The sequence below is a fragment of the Apodemus sylvaticus genome, chromosome 3 (assembly GCF_947179515.1).
Source record: "Apodemus sylvaticus chromosome 3, mApoSyl1.1, whole genome shotgun sequence".
Classification (NCBI taxonomy): Eukaryota; Metazoa; Chordata; class Mammalia; order Rodentia; family Muridae; genus Apodemus; species Apodemus sylvaticus.
The window spans coordinates 16069961-16094132 of NC_067474.1; the positions used below are offsets into that span (position 1 = coordinate 16069961).

Sequence of the window (24172 nt, forward strand, 5' to 3'; positions counted from 1 at the left end):
AGCTTCAGCAGGTACAGATGGAATCCCAAACCTCAGACTCAGCTTTGAGACACTGATTTTTCAGTGTGAAAGAGAATGAAAAGGAATAGGGAAATTGAGAAGGAATTTAGATGATTACACTTGTCCTTGTAGGCAGCATTGGCCAGGCCCATCCAAGGGATCTCTCTGATAAAACTATCAACAGCAGCTTCAAAAACAAAGACCCAGGCCATAATGCACTTGAATACTGTTCCCTGCCCTCCTGTAGCCACATCCCACATCGGTTATCTAAGAACCCAGATGACTGTCTCTTTCCTAGAACACCATCAGACACGACCCTCTACACAACTGAAAATATTCAATAAGGCCGGCAATGAAACAGAAGGTGCTTGTACCCCTTATTTCTACTTTGCTCATGCACCATGTGTCCATAAGAAAAACTTCATGTATGCCAATGTGTCTAAGACAACAGGAAACAAAACAGTACTCCTCTAGAAGTCCCCAAAGCAATTAATAAAATGCACTATTTTATAAACTGAATTATGATTAACTTTTAAAAACCTATTAAAATGGCATACACAATAATAAACCCACCAAACCTAGTATCTTGCATCTTAAAGAGAAATTTTAATTTACAATTATGACATTAAGACCAATGGCTAGTCTATCTGTATTTTCCTCTTTCATTATTACTACATCACCAAAATACCCATCAACAAGACAGCCCACTGTCCAGGGTTCTTTTCATGCCCAAATTTAAAATCAAAACGGAAAAAGGGTTACTCAAAAATGTTGATACTTGTCAAGACTACTAAGATCTTCATTGATTATTAAATTAGGCTATGGCCATTGAGGCACCTCAGGTGATTCTGTAACTTTTTAAAGATTTTATTGTGTGTGTATTTGTGTGTGAAGACGTAGATGCATGAGTCCTCTATCCACAGAAGCAAGATGTTGGATCCTCTGGAGTTACAGATAGTTCTGAGCCATCTAACATGTGTGCTTGTAACTGAAATCAGGTTTTCTGCAAAACTAACTTTAACTGCTTAATTGCTGAGTCAACTCTCTAGCCCTACATTGGTGATTATTAATAAGTTTATATATTCTTTTCAATAATAAAACTTCATCCCCTGACTCAATCAGTAACTGAGGATCACTTTATCAAATGAACTTATATACTGGCAAGTGTTAAAAAGAGTATCCCAATGCAAAAAGGAATATACTTGTCAATCCCAGGATTGGAACTGCCCTCACATACAGACCAGTAAGAAAGCATAGCTTCGAAGTCCTTGTCTGAAAGTTAGAGAACATTCCTAGACCCATAACTTACTTCATGTCTTACTTTGCTATATTTTTAAAGATGTATTAATTATATATAAGTACACTGTAGCTGGCTTCAGATGCCCCAGAGGGCATCAGATCCCATTACAGATGGTTGTGAGTCACCATGTGGTTGCTAGGATTTGAACTTAGGACCTTCAGAAGAGCAGTTAGTGCTCTTAACCACTGAGCCATCTTTCCAGCCCCCCCCCTTTTTTTCATGATCTGGCATTTTTTTAAGATTTATTTATTATTATATGTAAGTACACTATAGCTGTCTTCAGACACTCCAGAAGTGGGTGTCAGATATCGTTATGGATGGTTGTGAGCCACCATGTGGTTGCTGGGATTTGAACTCAGGCCCTTTGGAAGAGCAGTCGGTGCTCTTAACCTCTGAGCCAACTCTCCAGCCCTGCTATTTCTATAATAAAACATTTTTTTAAAAGTGAGGTTTATAGTTCTAGACGGCTAGTTTTTAACCACCATGGCAGGGACCACAGCAACAGGAAAGCATGCATGGCCCCAAGCAGTATCTTTGGGTTCGCATCTTGATCCACAAACTTCATGCAGAGAGAGCCAACTGGGAATGGCAGGGGTTTTGAAACTTCAAGCCTCAGCTCCAGTGGCAAGCACCCTGCAAAAAGGTCACATCTCTTAATTTTTCCCAAATAGTTCCATTAACTGTGGACCAAGCCTTCAAGACAGATGAACGAGCTCACGGGGACCATTCTCATTCAAACCATCACAATTGTCCAGCCAAAAAGAGTAGCATGGCTAACGGGGACATTCCCAGCAGCTAAGGCAAGGACAGAGGAGCCCAGTGTAAAACATGGTGTTCTGACGTTTGCCGATGTGGTCTCAGAGTAGATAAGGGCCTACTCTACCCAGACCTATCATGTTCTAAAACAACAACCAGCCTCAAAAATAGCCTAACTTTTAAAATGATGTGTATGACTGTTTTACACATGATTATGTACCATGTGTGTGCAGTGTACTCAGGCCAGGGGAGGGTATTGGATCTCTTATAAGGAAACCATTTAAATGGGGCTGGCTTACACTTTCAGAAATGTTTTAACATCAAAATAAATGACAAAAACCAGGTATGTTTAACAACAAAAACTTTATTGATTTACAAATTTTTAAAATGGATCACTTAAAAGTGGGACTATTTTAACCTTATTACTTTTATACTATTTCTTTCAAAATGTACTTTATTTGTAAAGTGATAAGAAATTACCCATGGACCAATCCTTGTAACACGGACATAGTAAGTGTTTTCTATGTTACGTCAAACGGTCAGCAAAGCAGAGCACAGGAGAGTGCAAAGCTTGTGCGGTGGTCTTTACACAGACGTCTGAACACAGGCAGAAGCACTTAAGTTGTAAGCTTTATAGCAGTGGCCTTTACTATATGCATTAGAACATCTGTGTCAAGAAGACAATGTGAAAACCACTGCTTATTACTAGCAAAACAAGTGGGACACATTTAAACAAAAGTAAAACTTAATTGTGAAATATGTTTTGTAAAACTACCTGCTACAGCCTACATTTCAGCTGGCTTGACATCATCATATAAGAAAAAATTCAGCACAAAAGATTCGGTCTAAAGGGTTTTTTTTTTTTGCAACCTCCATATGCAAAGAGCATAGCTTAATGATTGATTTACATCATTCTCAGGCTTAATCCTTGGTCAATAGGTTTCCAAGTGCAAGTATAGTCAGGCTGCCTCCAGGAACATTTTCTTCACAGAATATCTTTCAATGGGAGAAAATTCATCAGAAGTATGCCTGTGATGGGCTTTGTGAAAAGCTTAGGAAATTATAACAGAATTCTGTAAAACTAAAATATAGCACAAAGTCAAATAAAATAAACCAACAGCAACCAAGTCAGTTTTCAAAGTAAAATCTATTAAAAAATGGTAATATACATGTATGAGAAATACAAGAAATGACTACTGTGGTTAGTCACAGATGCAAGAGATCTAAGAATCTGAGGCTTTGTGAGCACAGTAATTAAGAGTTCAAATTATGTGCACAACTTTGGTAAGCTGGCCACATACTATTGGAACACATACTATATTTGGTAACTCTAAAATTTATATTATGCCTTTTCTCTTCAACATATTTGGTACATACCAATGAGAAAAGCAATTTCTTTATTCATTAACAGGTCAACAGAATTTTTGTGTTCTAGACTATAAAAAGTTAATATTTAATAAAATGCAACATCAACTTATAAAAAAGAACAAAGCAATACATTATATAATTATTTTATGGTCTTTTAGCTGATCTGAGACCACAGGAGGCATTGAAGAAAGACTGTTAGGTGAACAACAAAGACCAACCCATGAGATGTATGCTGTTCACAAATTTCACTTGCAGGGAAAATGAGTTGCCTGGCTTAATTTTTAAGCTAATTACAAAATTAGTTTTTCTTAATGGTCCAGATACCTTGTGCCAATTCTTTCAAACTCAACAGAACTGCAAAGAAAAAAGAAATATTTTTGTAAGATTTAAAAATACAAGCAATGGTATATATATCTTAACATTATATATTTTAATTAAAAAAAAGTAACATTGGGATTGATGTGCAATCCTCCTAATTTTATATTTTGTTTCTGGAGTTTAAATAACAAAGTCACTCAAAAATTAGTTTTCAACTGGCCTTTACAAAAAACAACAGTGTCATCAACAGTCAATCTGAAGTTAGGAGGGAATCACAGAACCCTATTCCTTGCTTAACTATTAGTAAATTCTTGGGCAGAAGCAACAGAAACTCTCATGAACAGTTCAAAACCTGTAGTCACACAGACAGCCCTAGTTAAACTCAGAGGGTCACAAACAAAACAAAACAAAACAAAACAGCATTAAAGTGAGAAAGGGACTCAGAGCGTAGGAGAGATGAGAGGCTAAGGGTGAATAACTAGAGTACATCATATACATGTGTGAGGTCAGCAAAGAACACACACAATAAACATCAGAATAGAGAAACACTTAAAATTATGTTCTTTAAAAAACATAAACTTGTTTGTATGAGACAAATTCACAAATACAAAAGCAAAAGAAACGCTTACTGAAAAGCTACTAATCCACACTAAGCCCACTATAATTCCTAAAACAAACACTGATATCATAGACCAAAACATATACACATGGGAATGTATGAGAATAATTTATCTTCCTGGTGTTAAAATATATGTGTTGCTAAGATCAGGTCCCAGGAGGGTACAGATTTATATGTTAGTCAGCTTACAAAGTTATGACATACATGCCAGGGGGTGCCATACCTTCCATCTGTTTCCACATTCATTACATACAACAAATGTTGTCATTGGTTCATCAGCACTACGAGTTTGCACCTGCAGTAAAATTAAATGAAAATCATTACTTTCCAAATGGCCATTAAAAATAATCTAACCCATATACAAAAGCATTCTACATAAAGATATACAATAACACCAGTGATATTACCTTAATATGTGTAAGAGCTTATACAAGTTTGAATACACCATTGGCAAAAAAGCATATATTTTCAAACTTCATTTTTCTTATTCTGTTTGTCTTTCGTGTGTAATTTATCCAGGTAAGTGGGGGAAGAAATCCTCTAAAAGCCAAGATTAATTGTGCTAGTGCAGGACTTTAATCCCAGCACTCAGGTGACAGAGGCAGTAGAATTTCTGAGAGTTTTAAGTCAGCCTGGTCTACAGAGTTACAGGACAAGTCAGGGCTGTTACACAGAGAAATCCTGTCTCAAAAAAACCAACCAAACTAACAGCAACAAAAAAGTAAAGGAATATTCTAATCAGAACTGAAGAGATGCCTCAGCAGTTAAGAGCATTTGCCAAGCCGGGCGGTGGTGGCACACACCTGTAATCCCAGCACTCTGGGAGGCAGAGGCAGGCGGATTTCTGAGTTCGAGGCCAGCCTGGTCTACAGAGTGAGTTCCAGGACAGCTAGGGCTACACAGAGAAACCCTGTCTAGAAAAAAACAAATCCAAACTGCCCCCAACCCCCCCTCCCCCCCAAAAAAGAGCATTTGCCATTCCTACAGAGGACCCAGGTTCTTATTTCCAGCACCGGCCTAGTACTTCACAACTATCCATAAATCCAATTCTAGAGGACCTGACAGCCTCTTCAGATTTCCGAGGGCATGAAGATGCGTATAATACATGATAACATGCAGGCAAAACAATACACGAAACATAAAATAAATTAATCTAAAAAGAGGAGGAGGAGGAAACAAACACTATAAATAGTATACAAGGTCTTCTAGATTAAAAAAAAAAAAAGTCCTTCTGGCCCTCTGAGACTGATATGTAAAAAGTGTGTTGGGAATGGCGAGCTTAGCTCAACACCCCCAGCTGAGCTATTTGCACAGGTTTGAGAGCAAAACATCCCTAGGCTTAGCTTGATTCCTGCCTTCCAGCCCGGTGTGGTAGGGACTTCCCAGGTACCTGACCTATGGTTATAATTGTTTTTTCCTGTTCCCTTTCCTGGCCTATAGTATAGATATTGCTGGTCTCTCTGTAAAGCTTTGGCATTCACCTTACAGAATGACCCGTGTCTGTGTTTTTTGTTAATCCCCCAGGCCTACGCCCGATGCTCGGTACCGTGGCAGTGCAGGCACTGTCAAATGGAGGTTCCACCGAGATTGGGAAAGAGAGGAGCTCCCGACGGGATCATTCCAAGAAAAGCTGGCTGGTGAAATGAAGAGGAACGTATTTTGGAATATATGTTGCAAGAAACAAAGCGAAGTAGGAACTGAATCAAGCAAAGTAAGTATAGGATTGCACCAGGGGGACAAGTTCCACCTTACAATTAGTGGAATTAAGGTTAAAACAGCTAGGGTGTGACAGCAAATTGGGATGGCGAATTTTATTAGGGAAATTGTCCGCAGTCTAGAACTGCATCAGGCGAGAATAGGGAATAAAATGAGTAAAAAGCAAAAAACAAAAAACATACAAAAAAGACAGATTTTAGAAACATGAAAGAGAAAGAGAGAAGGAAAATGGATTTCAAAACTCTTGTCCATAGGAAAGAGAGGAGCTCCTGATGGGATCGTTCCAAGATTTGTGTAGTTGCTTCATTTTTGTTTCTGATTGGTCTTAAAGGTATAAGTATGTTTTGCATGTCTTGACTATAGAGTATTGGCTTATAAGTTATTGGGCATGATTAAAAATTATTACATTGGTAACAAAAAGTTAGTTTAAAACTGGTAACTCAGGATTGGAGTTATCTTAAATAACAACACATGGCATGACCCAACCCAGGAAAAACAGGCCTCTAAGATTGGCATAATATTTTATGTAATTCTTATCCTAGAAATTAGACTTATAGGGGATAAGATTTAAAGCCATGTCTTTTTAATGAGGTATTATAAGTTGTACTGTCATGCATTCAAACATAAGAACTTGCAGACAAACTTTGATTTCAAGAATGATAAAAGTTAAAAACCAGCTGTGGCCAGTATAGGCCTGTTGCCACTTTCTCACAAGCTTTGTTGTATACAGTGTTAGAAGCAATATTTAACCACCCAAGATTGAAAAGGAGATCTCAGTGAGAATTATTTGGTATCAAATAGGCTACTTTTAAACTGATTCAAAAATTTGTAGATATGACTACTAAAAACAGCTAGTAGAATTTTTCCGGGAACCCTCACATTTCAGGTTCCTTTTGTCACTCGACCCTCACACAATGGGCAATAGGCTCAGATTAGAAAATAGTTTACATTTGAGTAAATGAAAAGCTCAGAGCTGCCACAGTGGAGGCTTGTGAGGCACTGCTTTTGTCTTGCAATTCCCACCTAGGAAGTTTCAGGCCAAAACCAGCATTACTGACAGATATATCCAGGTGTGATTCAAAATACAGTTCAAACTTAAGATCTATAAAGGTTAATAAGGCTATGAAGAACTTAAGAAGACATCAAAATCTGGCCTACCTACTCTATATAAAATCATTATGGATTCAGAAGGTTGTTTTTTGCTTTGCATCCTGTAATTGTAAAACATTTATTGGCTAAGTTAATTGCTCTAAGCTTACCACAGAAGACTTAAACCTTTGTTCTCAAGGTGTCATGCAAATTAACTGGCAAAAGACAAATAACTTTACAGAGAGTAGAAAAGGCTACTGTATTCAGTTGTTTATGTTGTGTTCACAGCCATTCCTTGGCAAAGAGAGCATTAATGTAGAGTCACCCTTTTTCATTTTCAAATAAAGTTTTAACATCCTACTCTAAAGCTGTTGGTGTGTTGATAAAGTATTGTTGGATAGAATCATGAAAGTATTTTGAAAAGAATGTCTTAAAAACCTGGTAAAACATTTGTTCCTTGTTTCAATCAGCTATCAAATTGGTCATGACAGAGTATTGATACTTGGCCTATTACATGGCAAGCCTTTTAGGCAAAATTGACAATTGATATCCAAAAGACAAGTTGTTAAAATTTGGTTCCATGAATGCTTTTATATTTCCTATAGATTTATACATGCATCCCAAAGATTATGAGTGTTTTGCTTTTAGTATTCCCTCTATTAATTTTAGAGAGCCTGCACATCGTTACCATTGGGTAGTGTTGCCTCAAGGAATGGCTAATAGCTCCACTATGTGTCAAGTGTATGTGGCAACAGCTCTACAACCCTTAAGGAAAAAGTATTACATGAATGATATTCTTTTGACAGCTAAAGAGAAGGTACTTCTTGCAGCTTATGCTGATCTTCAATATGATTTAAGGCAAGCTGGATTGATTATTGTACCTGAAAAGGTTCAAAAAGGAATATCCATATCAATTTTTAGGCCATGAACTCTTACAAAAAGGAATTCGTCCACAAAAATTGAAAATTAGAATGGATAGTTTAAAAACATTGAATGATTTCCAGAAATTGTTAGGAGATATAAATTGGTTACGGTCATCATTGAGGCTTAGTACAGGACAGTTAAAGCCCCTTTTTGATATACTAAAGGGGAATGCTTTAACCTACTCTCCTGGGAAATTAACAAAGGAAGCTAGGGAATGCTTAGAATTAGTACAAAGACCCCTTGAGGAAGCTCATCTAAATTATATAGATTATTCTAAAAAACAAAACAAAACACACACACACACACACAATTATTGTTTTTGGTTTTGCCTCTAAACATTCTCCCACAGGTGTTTTTTGGCAGGAAGGACCCATGTTATAGGTACATTTGCAAGCTTCACCTTCCAAAATTATATTGTCTTATCCACAGGCAATGGTATTCTTACTGTTTAAGGCATATAAAACAAGCTTGCAGACGCTTGGCAAGGAACCTGATGTTATGATTACACCCTATAATAAGGAACAACTACAAATTTTATCCCAAGGTTTTGCTGATTAGGCCTTAATTAGATGTGTTACCAATTGTTATTTTGATAATCATTATCCAGATAATAAGTTGTGTTGATTTTTTTAAAAAACTCATCCAGTAGTCTTTCCAAAGATGGTTTTGTCTTACCCTTTGGATTGTGCTCAACTGGTTTTCACTGATGGATTATCCAATGGGAGAGCTGCTGTTATTTTCGGAAATGAAGTAAAAGTTATAAAAATTCCTAATTGTTCTGCACAATTAGCAGAATCAAATTCTTTGAAGTTTCACTGTGATGTTACTAGAGAACAAGCAGTGCACATTGTTAGTCAATGCCCTCAGTGTGCTCAATTCATTTGATTCCCCCAATTTGGGAGTGAATCCCCAGGTCTTAAAGCAAAGGATATTTGGCAAATGGATGTGACCCATGTCCCATCTTCTGGGAAACTAAAATTTGTTCATGTATCTATAGATACCTTATCTGGTATGATTTTTGCATCTGCACATAGTGGTGAAAAGGTAAAAGATGTAAAAAATCATTGTTTACAAGCTTTTGCTTGCATGGGAGTTCCAAATCAGTTAAAAATGATGGTCCAGCATACACCAGCAGATCCTTTGAAAAATTTTGTGCAGACTTTCATATTATTCATAAAACAGGGATTCCATATAATCTGCAAGGGCAAGCTATAGTGGAGAGAGCTAATCTCACTGTAAAAAATTATCTTGAAAAAACAAAGGGGGAGTTTACCTATCCGCATGCTAGATTGTCCTTTATTCTTTATACTCTAAATTTTTTATTACTAGATAAAGATAATCTTTCTGCTATAGACAGACACTGGAAAGGTGCAAAGAAGTCAGAGGGTTTAGTAAAATGTGAAGTTTTATCTTCAAAGTTTGGAGAGGTCCTGATCCAGTGTTGGTCAGGACGAGAAGTTCTGTTTTTATTTTTCCTAAAGATGCAGAAAGTCCTATCTGTGTTCCTGAGCGCTGTGTGCATCCTGTCATTATGAAAACTGGTACAGATAGAAACTCATTGGAGCTTTGTGGAAAATCCACCAGTCCTGATGCCAGTGGGGATAAGTAGTATTGTGTGGCCAGTTGTGCACTCTAATAAGACTACAGAGAAAGCTGCAGCTAAATTAGAAGTAGAACAGAGTAATATTATCTTACATCTTTTATTAGAGAATAGTTTATGCTAGATAGAACTTCATTTCTTGACTCCTGTCTTGCACTTTGCCATGTTTCCTTGAATACTAAATCATGTGTTTTAGTCCCATTCTTTTCTGTAGTTTGAAAAGTCTCTAATGAACAGGAAGAAGACAAGAAATTGAACTGTTCTAGCAGATTGTATGTATTGACAAACTACTGAGAGTATGAAGAGGCTGCTGTGGTTGAAAAATTCCTGGAATTGTGCCTATGCCTCTAAATAATGAAGGGAGATTCCTTGTCACCTTGTATTAACATCAGAGAGACTTTGGCATTATCGCCACCCCTAATTAAAAATGTCTGGGTCTATGGCACTGGGAGTTTTGGCTTGTGGAGCTGCCGCATTGGGATTGTTCCTGCTAAACTGTATGTGCAAACAACAACCAGTCCAGAGCAGTAACTGAACAAGTGCTTATGTCTTTGGTACAGGATAATACATCTGCTCAAATTTGGCTCAACCTGTATGGAGAATAGTTAGTCTATGACGGGCAACTCCTTTCTAGTCCACACCCAAGACAGGGGCTCTGGGACTGGCAGAGATTCCCAGAGACAGGTAATGGAAGTTGGACAGAAGGTAACCTAAGACAGACGCTATTCCTTTTTAAAAAATAAAGGGGGAACTGTTGGGAACCGGTGAGCTTAGCTCAACACTCCCAGCTGAGCTATTTGCACAGGTTTCTTGAGAGCAAAACATCCCTTGGATTAGCTTGATTCCTGCCTTCCAGCCCGGTGTGGTAGGGACTTTCCAGGTGCCTGACCTATGGTTATAATTGTTTTTTCCTGTTCCTTTTCCTGGCCTCTAGTATAGATATTGCTGGTCTCTCTGTAAAGCTTTGGCATTAACCTTACAGAATGATCCGTGTCTGTGTTTTCTGTTAATCCCCCAGGCCTATGCACGATACTTGGTACATGGCACATAGTACAGCACGGGCGCTGTCAAATGTGCTTGCCATCAACCCTAACAATTTGAGTTCAAGCCCCAAATCCATGGTGGAAGGAGAGACTCAAATGCCACTCTGGTCTCCACATATGTAAACATACACACACACCCGTACCTCTCACTTAAAAAAAAAATCCTCTCTTATTCTGTACACAATGGAAAGAGTACCTAGGCCCCTGTAGTACACAACTTTCTGTTCTCTCTGAACATCTCTCTGTAAGGCAGTTAAATCTAAAGTACTAACAGGCTGTGTGAAGAGAGTGAAGAACTTCCCTTAAACTATATGGTTCTGCTTACTCTAACACAGTAACCAGTAACTGCTTATGAGCTGTTGAAAACCACCTGGTCATTATAACCTTTTATTTTATATAACCACTACAATTTTTATAGTAAATGTTTTTATGACCACATAAATGTGTTAACTTCAATTAGTTGGAATCTACTGAGAAAGCACGTTTTTCACTAAAAGGTCAGAAGAATAACAGATTCTGTAATTATCTTTACTCTGAATCAGGAGTGAAACATTCTTAATGTGAACATGAGATCACATTCAGTCACAAACCTGTGTGTAAGTGCAGTTCTTCTTTTTACATTTGCCACAAGTGAACAAGTCAGTCTGGGTCCCACCAGTCTTGGCCATCTGATGCTCCCTGATGGCTTCTTTGGTCAGGTTTTTCCTCATCTCTTTGAGCTCATCACTAGCCATTTCCTATGACAGAAATGGCAGTATCAGTTAGATATTTTCTATAGCTATTCTATATCCTGAATGTTTTCATATTCACAAAGCTTAACAATAATCAACAATAAAAAGTAAAATCAGCTTATAAAATGTTATTATCCCTCAGAAGACTTAAAATAATTTGCTTCCTTTCAAAATCTCTTTAAAGACTTGTAAATATTTATGTAAAAATTAGATCCACATATTCTAAACTAACAATGCAAACCTGTAGCAATCAGCAACTCTAGTATCCACAAAGTGGTCTAAATACTATCACTACCCATGCCATCCTCAAAGAAGCCAGGGACCTTTGGAGGAAGATTTGGATTTGTTTTGAGGCTACACAGAATATGCCAGGGTTCCTTTCCGTGTCAGAAAAAGTAGCATCAAGGAGAGTCTGGTGGTCCATAGTTAGAGAGATTCTTCAGTCACTGAAATAATTACTATAAGGAAAAATGCCCAGGAGGTCGATAAGGCTCCAAGTCCCTGACAGTACTTAGTAGAGGGCATGTACATACAAAAAAATTATGCTTGACATAAATTCAAGAGAAAGGAATGAAAAAAAAAGTATGCTTAAAAAAGGAAGACAAATTCTCAAAAAGTAGTTAGAACCCAGGTGGTGAATATATAGAATCTGATTACATTGTGTTCTGCTTTGCAGAAGTTTTAGATATTTTAATAAGATTTTAAAACAAAATTTCATAAAACAGCAAACTTTACTAGCTATTTGAAAAGTTAATATTACTCCGTTGGATGGTTAATAAAATCAAAATTGTAGATACACTATGGCTAATGTCTATAAGTGGCAGACTATGAATCTACCCCATAGTTCTCTACATATATTTAGGAAATAAGCAGATGACTAAGTTTATAGTTTTTAAGCATGGTAAATGGCTAGAGGATACAAAGTCTGTTCATAACTAAAAGATTCACAATTCATATAAATTCACGTGATAAATGGATCTAGATGATTTAATGTACCACACAAAGAACATCTGGACAGATCAAGACAAAAGGAATAAACCAACAATATCAATGAAGCAAATAATCTTGAGTGTTCCTAATATATAAATATATCAGTTGTTTCTGCAGCACATGAAATACACAGCACATGAGATATTTATATAGCACTTATATACAGACTTGCTCACCTCTGCTGTCATTCTAGCAAATAGGTCAGGAGGAATATTCCCACACAGCACATTTTTCCTTAAATTTGGATTCTTTGCATCTTTAAGATTTGATATCCTACTCCGTACTCTGTTTTTGTATTTCATGTCTGTATTCCTTATTTCTTGATATATAGGTACTTGGCCATTAAGGAAAAAATAATATGTTATATAGATAAGAACTTTCTTTGTTCTACCAAATTCATAATTCTCAAATTTTTAAGCAGATTGCAAAAATGGTTTCCACTTTAGATAAATGGTAAGACAACATTTCTTTCAGAGCCCTTCGTCTGTTACTGGTCATAGTGTTACTCTTTACAACTGTGACTAAGTAATACTTTTTCTCTTTCTAATGTTAGAAGCATGCATCAACATGATTTTAAAGAGTACCTGCCACAATCCAAGTTAGCAAGCATTTGAGAAATTACAATTACTCAAGCTTCTACCTTGCCCAAGTCTGAATCCCACTATGAACCTCAAATCTCTGTGAGCATGACCACAGCTCCCTTGGAGGTCTTCTGAGAAGAGACCATAGGCGGCAGTACTGGAGGCTCATCTCATTTACCAGCTCAGTAACAAAATTATGACAGCAGGCCCTTCTCCACAGAAGGCCAGTTCAAAATAAAGCCTGGAGGAGCTCACTTTTTACAAAGACCACTTCCTCAAAAAGGACAGTCCCATTTTCTACTGTCACCTAGGTACTCCACATGTAAATCCTCTCACAGAGTGTTTTCTATGCCACCAGGCATAAACACATGCTCTGCCAAAAAGAACAGAAGATTTTGAGTACTCTGCTGAGGCCATCCACTGAGCAAACTTTCTATTTTTCCTGCCAGTTTACACAACTTAAATTCAAATGCTACATTCCCAATTTGCAAAGACAGAAAGACAAAACTACCAAACATAGGCTGTTAAGATTTGAATGACAAGAGACAAGTGAAATAAATAAACATAACCTTCTCCTTCCTAAGAAAATATAGGATAAATCTCTGACTTACATAGCAGAAGAAAAGGGACAAGAAAACCTCACAGATTACTAAACACAGCTATAGATGTGTACACAAAGGATATCTTCCTCAATCTGAGATCCCAGTTCTTCTTCATCAGCTCCAATAGCAACATAATCATCTAGGAATAAGAATGAAAACCTCATTATTGTAAAGTGTAAGCAAACCATTTCTATTTCTTCTTTCAACTTCATTTGCCTCTGTAAAGAATCTAAGTCAGATCTGGTCTCTGATGCTCACTACTCCTTCCTTCTGGCGTTTGTCTAAGATCTCTGTCACAGCACTCCTGCAATGATGACTCCTTTTCCTGAGGAAACAACAACTCACCGTACCAGGCAATCCCTCATTTCACAAGACCATAAATGCTGGGTGTTTCAACAGAGAGAAGAGAAAGAACAGATACTAGGAAGAACTGTCCTGTCTCCTGTGACTCAGGCTCCTGCACAGCGAAACTCCTCATTTCATCTGCCAATCACATACATAGACATACTCAGAAGAGTTCTACAAATACTTAACAGGGCAGAAAGAATAAACAGAACTGCTAGAAAGAAAAAGGGGGAAAATACACAAAGACAGTAAGGAAATTAAAATACAAAGAGCCAAAAAAGGAACAAAATTGGTCACCCTAGCTATGCATAGTTCAGGATAACTGAAAAGAGTTTACATAAAATATCAAATATCCTGCCAATCAAGTTTACTTTCTTAACTAATACACACACATTTGACATATTTTAGAGATACCACATTGCGTTATTCATATTCACACTGCATATGAATCCTTAAAGTCTAAAATTTACATGTTAAGTCTAAGGATCAGTCCTTTGCAGTACTTTCTATGTAAGTATAAACTATGAATACATACTGTTTTTCTAACTATGAAGTATAAACATAAATTATTAATATAAAACTTAAATACTGTCTGTTATATAACATTTGATAATTCAGTGTTATTATTACCTCTCAACCTAAGGTCAGGGTAATGAATTTGCAGATTAAAGATTTATGTGGGAAAAGCTTAAATTATTATGAATCAGAAAAGGTATCAACTCCCTAGAAGGCTCTGCTTGTTGGAGGTCCCAGTGTCCTGTGTTCCTCTTTCTTCTGCCTTCTAATAACTGCTCCTAACCACAAACTCCTAAGCTAAGCAGTGGGTGCTATAAAATACTAACACAAAGGCAGAGATGGCATAGGGGTGCAGAAGGCTAAAGAGCAAACAAACACTCAACTTACCTCCTGTCCGGAGAGCTGCAGCAAGCATCTCCCTACACTTTAACCGCACAGAATCAGAAGTGCTTGGTGCCCGAGGAAAAGACGAAACATAAGTATCTCGAGCATTTGTCTCTTCCTTTCTGCTGCTTACATTGCTGCTGGAACTACTAAAATACACAAGAGATAATGTAGAAGCTTTTACTTTATAAATCATCTATAAGGTAGTATTGATAAATATAAACTTTACCAACAATAATATTTTATATGGCTGCATGCGTTTCATCAAAAGTAGGTTTTGGTATATTGTTTAAGAATATACCAAATAGAAAAGCCTTATACCAAAAGAATATACCAGATAGCCTTAAATAGAAAATAATTCAAAATAGTTTAAATTTATGCTTTGAAGAGTTATAGAAAAACAGGAACTAGAAGTTAAATAGTAACTGATCATAAAAATTTATTAGTTTATTTTTGGAAATTTGCCACTAGTCTGAGGTGATTTTTGTATTCTGATGTATCAAATGATCATAATAATATCCGTTCTACTTCGCTGCTTCATTAAATATATCTTTTTGAAGTTGTAATACTTGAACGATTTTGTAGTTTGCTGTGCCAAATGATTACTGCAATGTCCTTTCTGTTACACTGCTTCACTGAACAAAGCTTTTCAGTGGTGTAGTACTTGTTTCTCTATGTATAAAAACCCTTGTGAGAGCTGCAAAATACACTCAGATTCAAACTGCCTGTGTTTGTTTGTTACCATGGAATCTTTACCCACCTGGCCTGAGAAACCAGGGACCCCCATACCTGGCTGGGGTGGTCTATGACAGCTATATATACAATCAGGAAGCCCTTCCTAACAGCATTATCATCGCTTCTCTAAAAAGAAATACTTGGGGTCTCTTAAGTAGACCAGCCTCTTGACTGCTTAAAGTCAGCAACACTACAGGCCTACCCTACACTATTTCTAAGAGGAAAAAAAAAGCCTATATTATAGCTCAGCATAGTGCATAAAAAGCAGGGAATATGGCTTAAGAGAAGGGATGAGGGGATAGGACTAGAGGCAACTTGCAGGCAACACAGAAAGAAAATATTACTTAAAAACCTCTGTTGTAGTCAGACAATAAGGCTCTAATGAAACTCTTTCAGACAAGAGCAGGTTTAATAAATTAAGTTTCAAAATTGTAAAAAGATTTCTTCCTAGAAATAATAGTGTCATCTGAATAGTCTAATAATTTTCTAATCAACTCCAAAATTTCAATTGCATCTGATTAACTTCTGCTGGACATTCACCAAAAAAAGTTATTTTCAAAATCTTTCTGTCTAGTTTCAATTAAGTTTTGTCATATTAATAGAATCTATTACAAATCTTTTTCAAAGACTAATTAATCTGTATGTGCCCTCTTGTCCACTATAGAACTACTTGCTGAATGGCTAAGGTCAAAAACTCAGGAGACAGCAGGTGTTGGCGAGGATGTGGAGAAAGAGGAACACTCCTCCACTGCTGGTGGGGCTGTAAGATGGTACAACCACTTTAGAAATCAGTCTGGCGGTTCCTCAGAAAACTGGACATGACACTTCCGGAGGACCCTGCTATACCTTTCCTGGGCATATACCCAAAGGATTCCCCAGCATTCAATAAAGACACATGCTCCATTATGTTCATAGCAGCCTTATTTATAATAGCCCGAAGCTGGAAAGAACCCAGATGTCCCTCAAAGGAGGAATGGATACAGAAAATGTGGTGTATTTACACAATGGAATACTACTCAGCAATTAGAAACAATGAATTCACAAAATTTTTAGGCAAATGGTTTGATCTGGAAAATATCATCCTAAGTGAGGTAACCCAATCACAAAAGAATACACATGGAATGCAATCTCTGATAAGTGGATATTAATTAGCCCAGAAGCTCTGAATACCCAAGGCACAAGTCGCATAACAAATGACTCCCATGAAGAAGTATGGAGAGGGTTCTGATCCTGGAAAGGATTGATCTAGCATTGGAGGGGAATATAAGGACAGAGAAAAAGGAGGGAGGTGATTGGAGAATGGATGGAGAGAAGGTGGTTTATGGGACATATGGGGAGGGGGGATCTGGGAAAGGGGAAATCATTTGGAATGTAAACAAAGAATATAGAAAGTAAAAATATTAAAAAAAAAAAAAAAAAAAAAAGAACTACTTGCCGTGTTTGCTATTAAGAATGCAACTCCTCCCCTTCTCTCCAAGACAAGGCCTGTGGTGGTGCTCTCTTTAATCAGAGCACTCAAGAGGCAAAGGCAGGAAGACCTCTGAGTTTGAACTGTTAAACACCAGGACTGGCCACTATGGACAAGACAGTCATCTAACTTTAGTCAATTTCCTCAGAGACCATCTTTCATGAACTACTTTACTTAGAAAATACTGTTTATGCAGAGATTTGCACATAGCTTCTCATACACACTCCCCTGCAAGACTGTTTTCTAAAAGCAAGAGCTAGGATTTACTCCTGTGTCTATTTTCAAGGTATAGCATGGTATCTGTAAGTAGTAAATAAAAAAAAGGATTGTTTATTTTTGAGATAGGGTGTCCTGTAGCCGAGGCTGGCCCTGAACTCTGCACATAAACCAAGAATGACCTTAAATTTCTCATCCTTCTGACTCAGGATTACAAATGTGTGTCACCATGCCCTATTTTATGGGGTTCTGAGAATTGAATACAGGGCTTTGCATATACTCAGCAAGCACTACACCAAATTGAACTACAACTCCAGCCCCCAAACAATGTTAAACAAATGAACAAAGAACTTCTTAAATACTTTAAAAGCTTTCATTTCTTTGCCTATGGCCAGATTTAGCCAAAGCACTGCAAATTGCCTGTGTGGACTAATGAATACTAACTTCACTATTACCAAGTGTACCTCTTAAAATGTGATGTCTAGGTTTGACCCATTTAACTCAACTGTTTTTCACATTCTTGCACCAAAATATAAAACCTTGCTCAACTTGAAATCATTGAGCTCCTCTGACCTTTCTTTATATTATACCCCAGACTTGTCTGGACAACCCTCTATTGTTTCTTTCTGTGTTCTGTACTGGACAGATGTGAGGCTTTAGCAGATAAATACTCTACCTAAACTTCAATTACTAATAAAAATACATTAAAAATTCGTTTTCTTCTAAATGCCCAAATCTGGGAGGAAAAGTGCTGAAAAGGCAAATGAGTTCCAGGGTCAATCCCTAATCAGTACCTTCATATTGGATTTATTATTGCTAGCTCTAGCAATCTTCTTCAAACTTATTAAAAGTATAATACAAATAATTTTACTTTATTTATATAGACTTCTATTTTCCTTCTAAAATTCTAAGAAATCTTGCTAAAATTTTTAAGTTAGCTTAACATGTGCACTAGTCCCATTTGCCTAGATAGTAGAAAGAGGAGTGCAGGCATGATCAGAAGACCAAAGAGATGGAGCAGGGCAACTCCCTAGTTAGCCTGGCTGTTTGTTGTTAACAAGGCACAAACTAGGTAAGAAGAACCTCAGCTGAGAAATGGTCTCTACTAGATTGCCCATAGATCAGGCTATGGGGCACTTTTTGTTGTTTTGTTTTTTAAGTTTTTTGGATTTGGTTTTTTTTTCCGAGACAGGGTTTCTCTGTATAGCCCTGGCTGGCCTCAAACTCAGAAATCCACCTGCCTCTGTCTCCCAGAGTGCTGGGATTACAGGTGTGCGTCACCACTCCCTGGCTATGGGGCACTTTTTTATTAGTGATTGATGTAGGAGAGTCCTGTTCACTGTGGATGGTGTTACTATTGGGCAAGTGGTCCTGGGTTGTATGAAATATCAGCAAGCTTTAAGTACTAGGCCAGTAAGGCAATATTCCTCCATGGCTTCCTGTTGTGCTTCCCCAACCAACTTGTCCTGGGATATATACCTTTTTGATCATTTGTTCCTTGTTTTTTTTTTTTTTTTGAGACAGGGTTTCTCTGTTGCCCTGGCCTCAAACTTAAAGACCCACTTGACTCTGCCTCCTAAGTACTGAGATTAAAGTATGCATTACCCACTACTGCCAAGCCTGATCATGGTCTTTATCATAGCAATAGAAATCCTAAGACAGAAACCTCAGCAGAAATTAATTTACACAAAGTGAACTACCTTTCTTCTCTTGCTTCAGGGCTATTCTGTGATGAAATTGCAGGTTCTTTTTTCTTTTCTTCAGGGTCTTTATCAGTTGATGGTCCATCTGAAAAATTTATCAAATTTCTAAACAGTCTACTTTTGTTAAAACTGAAAACAATCAAAGTACCATACATTAATAGACAATACACACTAAATAATCAAGTCCCAAAGAAGATTATTAAAATGTGCAATTTCTCATAATTATATAAATATAAGCAAAGTATTATATTAGCATATGTACTAGGATATTATTCATAATAGGTTTATAATCAACATTCCTAAATTGTCATTTGGAAAGAAACAGAAATTCATATGCCAATGGCACCTGAAAGCTTAAAAGAAAAATATACAAAGGCAAGAATGTGGATGAACATGAGCATCTGTCAATAGAGCAGCAGATTCCACACTCTCTATTAGAGCAGTGGTTCTCAACTTGTGGGTTGCATATCCTGCATATCAGATAGTCACATTACAATTCATATAGCAGTAGCATAATTACAGTTATGAAGTAGCAACGAAATAATTCTATGGTTAGGGAGGGGGGTCACCACAACATGAGGACCTATATTGAAGGGTCCCAGAATTAGGAAGACTGAGAGTCACTGACTTAGAAGAAACTGATTTAACACTGTGAAGATATATAAAAGTCAAAGCAATTATTTTTGCAATAACAAACACTCATCTTAAGCCAGGCAAAACTGCCCTGGAGTTAGGTTTAGAAAATATTTAGGGTCTACTGTAGAAATTACTTCATATATATATATATATATATATATATATATATATATATATATATATATCCCTGCTTCCCCCGCCCTTACCTTTAATGTTAAGGTGGCAATTTTTAAACATAATCTCATCCTTAATTTTTAAACATAATCATGTTTCAGTCTAAATCCATTCAGTTTAAATCTCTGCCAATGAAGTATATTCATGATAATTGCTAAAATTCCAGACAATTCTTACACTGCCTGGGATCATTATCATGGCTAGAGAAAGGTCTATAATTTTAAGTGTAATTTTATCAACCCAAAATACAATTACCCGAAATACAAAATCATCTGTGCTATAGCATGAATATATACTTTAGTTTTTACATAAAACTAAATTGTATCACACTGTTATTGTTTATTATTTTCCTTAAAAGCCTGAAAAACTACACCCTTATGATCCCAAAACCTAGGAGGCAGAGGCAGAAGGATTGAGAATTTGGGGTACATAGCAAGTGCTTGTCTCCTAAACACAAAGCAAGCAAATGAGAAAGCCCCAAGTCCTAAGATGCCTTAGTATTGTGAAGCAGAACACCAATATTAATAATGGCATAGGGGTGCGGTAGGGTGTATAACCAGCACGGGGGAGGGAGAGGCAAACAAATCTCTGAGTTTGAGAAGTCTAGTCTTCATAGGGAGTTCCAGGCCAGTTAGGACTACAGTGAACCCTTGCCTCAAACAAAAAAATAAGGAATGACTTATGGGGAGTAAGAGACAGCCCCAGAATTGTATAGTAGAAAGTATTTAAGAGAAACAGGGCTGGACAGTGTTGTTGCACGCCTTTAATCCCAGCACTTGGGAGGCAGAGGCAGAGGCAGAGGCAGGTGGATTTCTGAGTTCGAGGCCAGCCTGGTCTACAGAGTAAGTTCCAGGACAGCTAGGGCTACATAGAGAAACCCTGTCTTGAAAAGAAAAAAAAAAAAAAAAAAAAAAAAACAAAACAGAAAACCAACAAAAAACAAACAAAAACAAGAGAGAGAAAAATAGATAATACAACAATACACTGCCCTTACCACTCTGGCAGTGTACAGGTTCAATCCTCAAAGACAGAACAGTTAAGAAGCACGAACAGCTTCACAAACATTCCCACTGACATGTAATAGAGCTTAATGGCAGAATGTTTGACTAGTGTGATGGTTTGAATATGCTCAACCCAGGGAGTGGCGCTATTAGGAGGTATGGCCTTGCTGGAGTAGGTGTGTCACTGTGGGTATTTACCACTGACCCAATGTTTCCAAGATATTTGCACTGGTCTATGCTTTCTCACAATACAATAGGAGTTTATAAATAGCACCTAAAGCAGTGGATTACAATGTGGCTTAAATGTCAATGCCTTGACACATCCAAAGTTTTTTTTTTTTTTTTTAAAAAATGCATCACCTACTAGCAGGAGTTCTAATTCTTTAAACCAAATTAATCTTTAAAAACAATTTTAGCCGGGTGGTGGTGGCACATGCCTTTAATCCTAGCACTTGGGAGGCAGAGGCAGGAAGATTTCTGAGTTCGAGACCAGTCTGGTCTACAGAGTGAGTTCCAGGACAGCCAGGGTTACACAGAGAAACCCTGTCTGGAAAAAACAAAAAACAAAAACAAACAAACAAACAAACAAACAAATAAATAAATAAATGAAATGAAATTTAAGCAGAAACTCAAAAGGATATAACATCCACTAGGTTAAAAGCAACAATAACAAAGTTAACAATAGCCAACAATAAAATCATTGCATTGTGATTCGAATGGATTATTCTGAAGCCAATAAAATGACAATTACAATGAAAAACAAAAAAGTATTTCATATATAAAAATGATAACACAAATAGATACACACATAGAACCAGGTAGCTATACCCATTGGGGACAAGAGAAACTGATGGGCCTTGTCTTGATTAGTGTTGTAGGATATATGATCACACTGTGAACATAGAGAGATTGTGTTATTTACTGGAAAAACCTATTTCTAGTTATAGTGTGGCTCAGCCTTGGCACACATACTTAATCCCTCTGGCTGGAATACAGACAAATCCTTAGTACACACTTTTAGTCCCAAACAATAAAGTCAAAATTAGTCTGTAGATGGAAGTACCCATGTTTGAAAGTGATGTCTAATTGAGTGACCAATCAGAGAAGTATCTGATAGGATATGTCCAACTCTCCTAAAAACAGATAGGAAAAAGAAGCTACACACAGAAAACAAAGAAAAAAAAGGAAGGGGGCAGTTTTACCAGGACAGTTTTACAGAGACAGGTTGAGTACAAAAAAAGCCAGAGAATGGTGAAGACAGAACAAGTCAGAGAATGAATGAAAAGGAACTAGAAGATCAGAACAGTTTGCTACAGTTAGTATGAGGTCAGCAGAGCAATTCAAGAGAGGCCAAGAGAGAGAGGGCAGAATGAATTAGCCAACTTGGAGAGGAGTTTGGGCCAGATCAGTCGAGTTGAACCAGTCAGACAGAATTCAGAAATAAAACAAGGGTGAGCTTATTCAGCAGTAAGACCAGAAGCTGAAAACGTTCTAGGCCTAGATAAGATTGTAGGGAGGCTAGAAGCTTCCAGGACTAGGTCTAGGTTAGCAGACTGAGGCCTTGGAGGGAACAATTACATTGGGTGAATAAAAGTTACTTTAACAAGTTATAGTCTTTTGTCAACTCAAGCTAGAATTATCTGGGAAGATGAACATCTGTAGCGGAAATACCTCCATCTAAATTGCCTGTAAGCTAGTCTGTGGGGCATTTTCTTGAATAATGATTGATGTGGGAGGGCCCAGGCAATGTATTAACACCTGCCTAGCCAACTGTAAGTGGCGTCAGTCCTGGGTGGGTGGTCCTGGGTGTATAAGAAAGCAGACTTAGCAAACTATGAGAATCAAGCCTGAAATCAGTTTTCCTTCATGGCCTCTGAGAGCAGCTTTTGTTCTTGCCTCCAGATTCTTGCTTATGTTCATGCCCTGACTTTCCTTCATGAGGGCCTATGATCAGAATGTGTACAAACAAATCCTTTCCTCCCCAAGTTGTTTTTTGGTCATGGTATTTTACCACAGCAATAGAGACCAATACAAGTCCAATACATACTTTGGATACAGAATGTTACTAAGTTTTTAAAAGCACTGAAGCTATATTTGGGGTAATATAAATACAAAGGAATAGTACTAGATTGCAGCCCATCATACAGAATAAGAATCCACGAAAGACAATGTTTTATGTTTAGTGATGCTTCGAAGGGCAAAGAAGTAAAAATTTTGTAATCATCACTATAGACTGAGCTGAGCAAAAATAATGGATACTAAATTAGGAGGGGAATCTGATAAAATATAAGACAGATTCAGAGTCTCTCTCGTAGAATAACTCTTACAAGAGGAACAATAAAATACATACTTTTATTGGGTATGAGACTTAGGAATCTAATACACTTAGGGAGTACTCCAACTGTGGATGTACGTGAACTAATCATGAGAAAGTAAACAAATCAGAAAAAGGGACATGCCACTAGAAACAAAAGGGGGAGTGTGTTAGGTCTTAAAACCAAATGACTGAGGTGCCATATAACATATGAAAGTGAACCTGGCTGCCAGGTTCTCTGTGCACCTCCTAGTCCCTACCTGTTACAGGACCTTCCAGACTAGCATACACAACCCCTACCCTAAATTCTCTAGCCAAGGGCTGGGCTGCCCTTCCCCCAGTGTTCTTCCCTACATTAATCCCACCATTTTGCTTACTTTTCTTTTGTGCTTCCTGGCTGCTACACCTGGTTCCCCTAACCCACCTCCTCCTCAACGTATGGTTTAGGGTGACCATTCGACTCTCCTAAATGTCTTTGACTCTGGCTATGTTTTCCCTTTGTCTACAATAAACTTTCTCCTCCAGTGTACTTAGGAGCAGTCATGTCCTTCTGTTTAATTTCTTTTTCCATTCATTTATTGCTGAAATTGGAGATAGGAATAAATGAGTTCCCTCCCAAAGAACTGCTCTGAACCAAGCTGCTGATCTGACTCTCCTAAGGTATTTATGGATCAGGGGTTTCTGCTGGCTTCTGCTTTTCACAAAATTTGATTCCAAATTCTAGAGTCTAGTTCTTCAAACTGCTGCTTCCCTCTATCCGCTTTCTCTTGACTCTAGTTGACTATGCTCTCCGGCTCTGTGTAGGCACCTACATGTTTCTCTAGCTTCTGTAGCCTACCTGCTTGTAATCCCAGTATTTGTATTTGAGAGGTACAGACAGGAGGATCAGGAGTTTAAGGTCATAACTTGCTACACTGAGTTCAAGATTAACCTGGATTAAATGACACCTTATCTAGATAAATAATAAATAACAAAACAAGAAGTCTCTATTCTCCATCACAGAAGAAAAAAAAATAAGGCTTAAAAAATTGTTCAGATTAAAG

At 37.4% G+C, this 24172-nt stretch overlaps 1 protein-coding gene across 3 annotated transcripts in view; it reads right to left on the minus strand.

Annotated features, from left to right (window-relative positions):
• Positions 1-2400: 2400 nt before the first annotated feature.
• Positions 2401-24172, minus strand: part of Tcea1 (transcription elongation factor A1) — a 38151-nt gene continuing 16379 nt past the window's right edge. The window contains exons 4-11 of one of the 3 annotated variants that reach the window (XM_052176002.1): positions 19002-19089; positions 14886-15031; positions 13720-13776; positions 12631-12785; positions 11324-11470; positions 4585-4656; positions 3749-3778; positions 2401-3137 (exon numbers count right to left, since the gene is read on the minus strand). In XM_052176002.1, coding sequence (XP_052031962.1) covers positions 3770-3778; positions 4585-4656; positions 11324-11470; positions 12631-12785; positions 13720-13776; positions 14886-15031; positions 19002-19089 — 674 coding nt within the window. In that variant the 3' untranslated portion in view covers positions 2401-3137; positions 3749-3769. Of the gene's footprint in view, positions 3779-4584; positions 4657-11323; positions 11471-12630; positions 12786-13719; positions 13777-14885; positions 15032-19001; positions 19090-24172 lie in introns of all 3 variants that reach the window. The other 2 variants (XM_052176003.1, XM_052176001.1) reach the window with 2 other exon arrangements.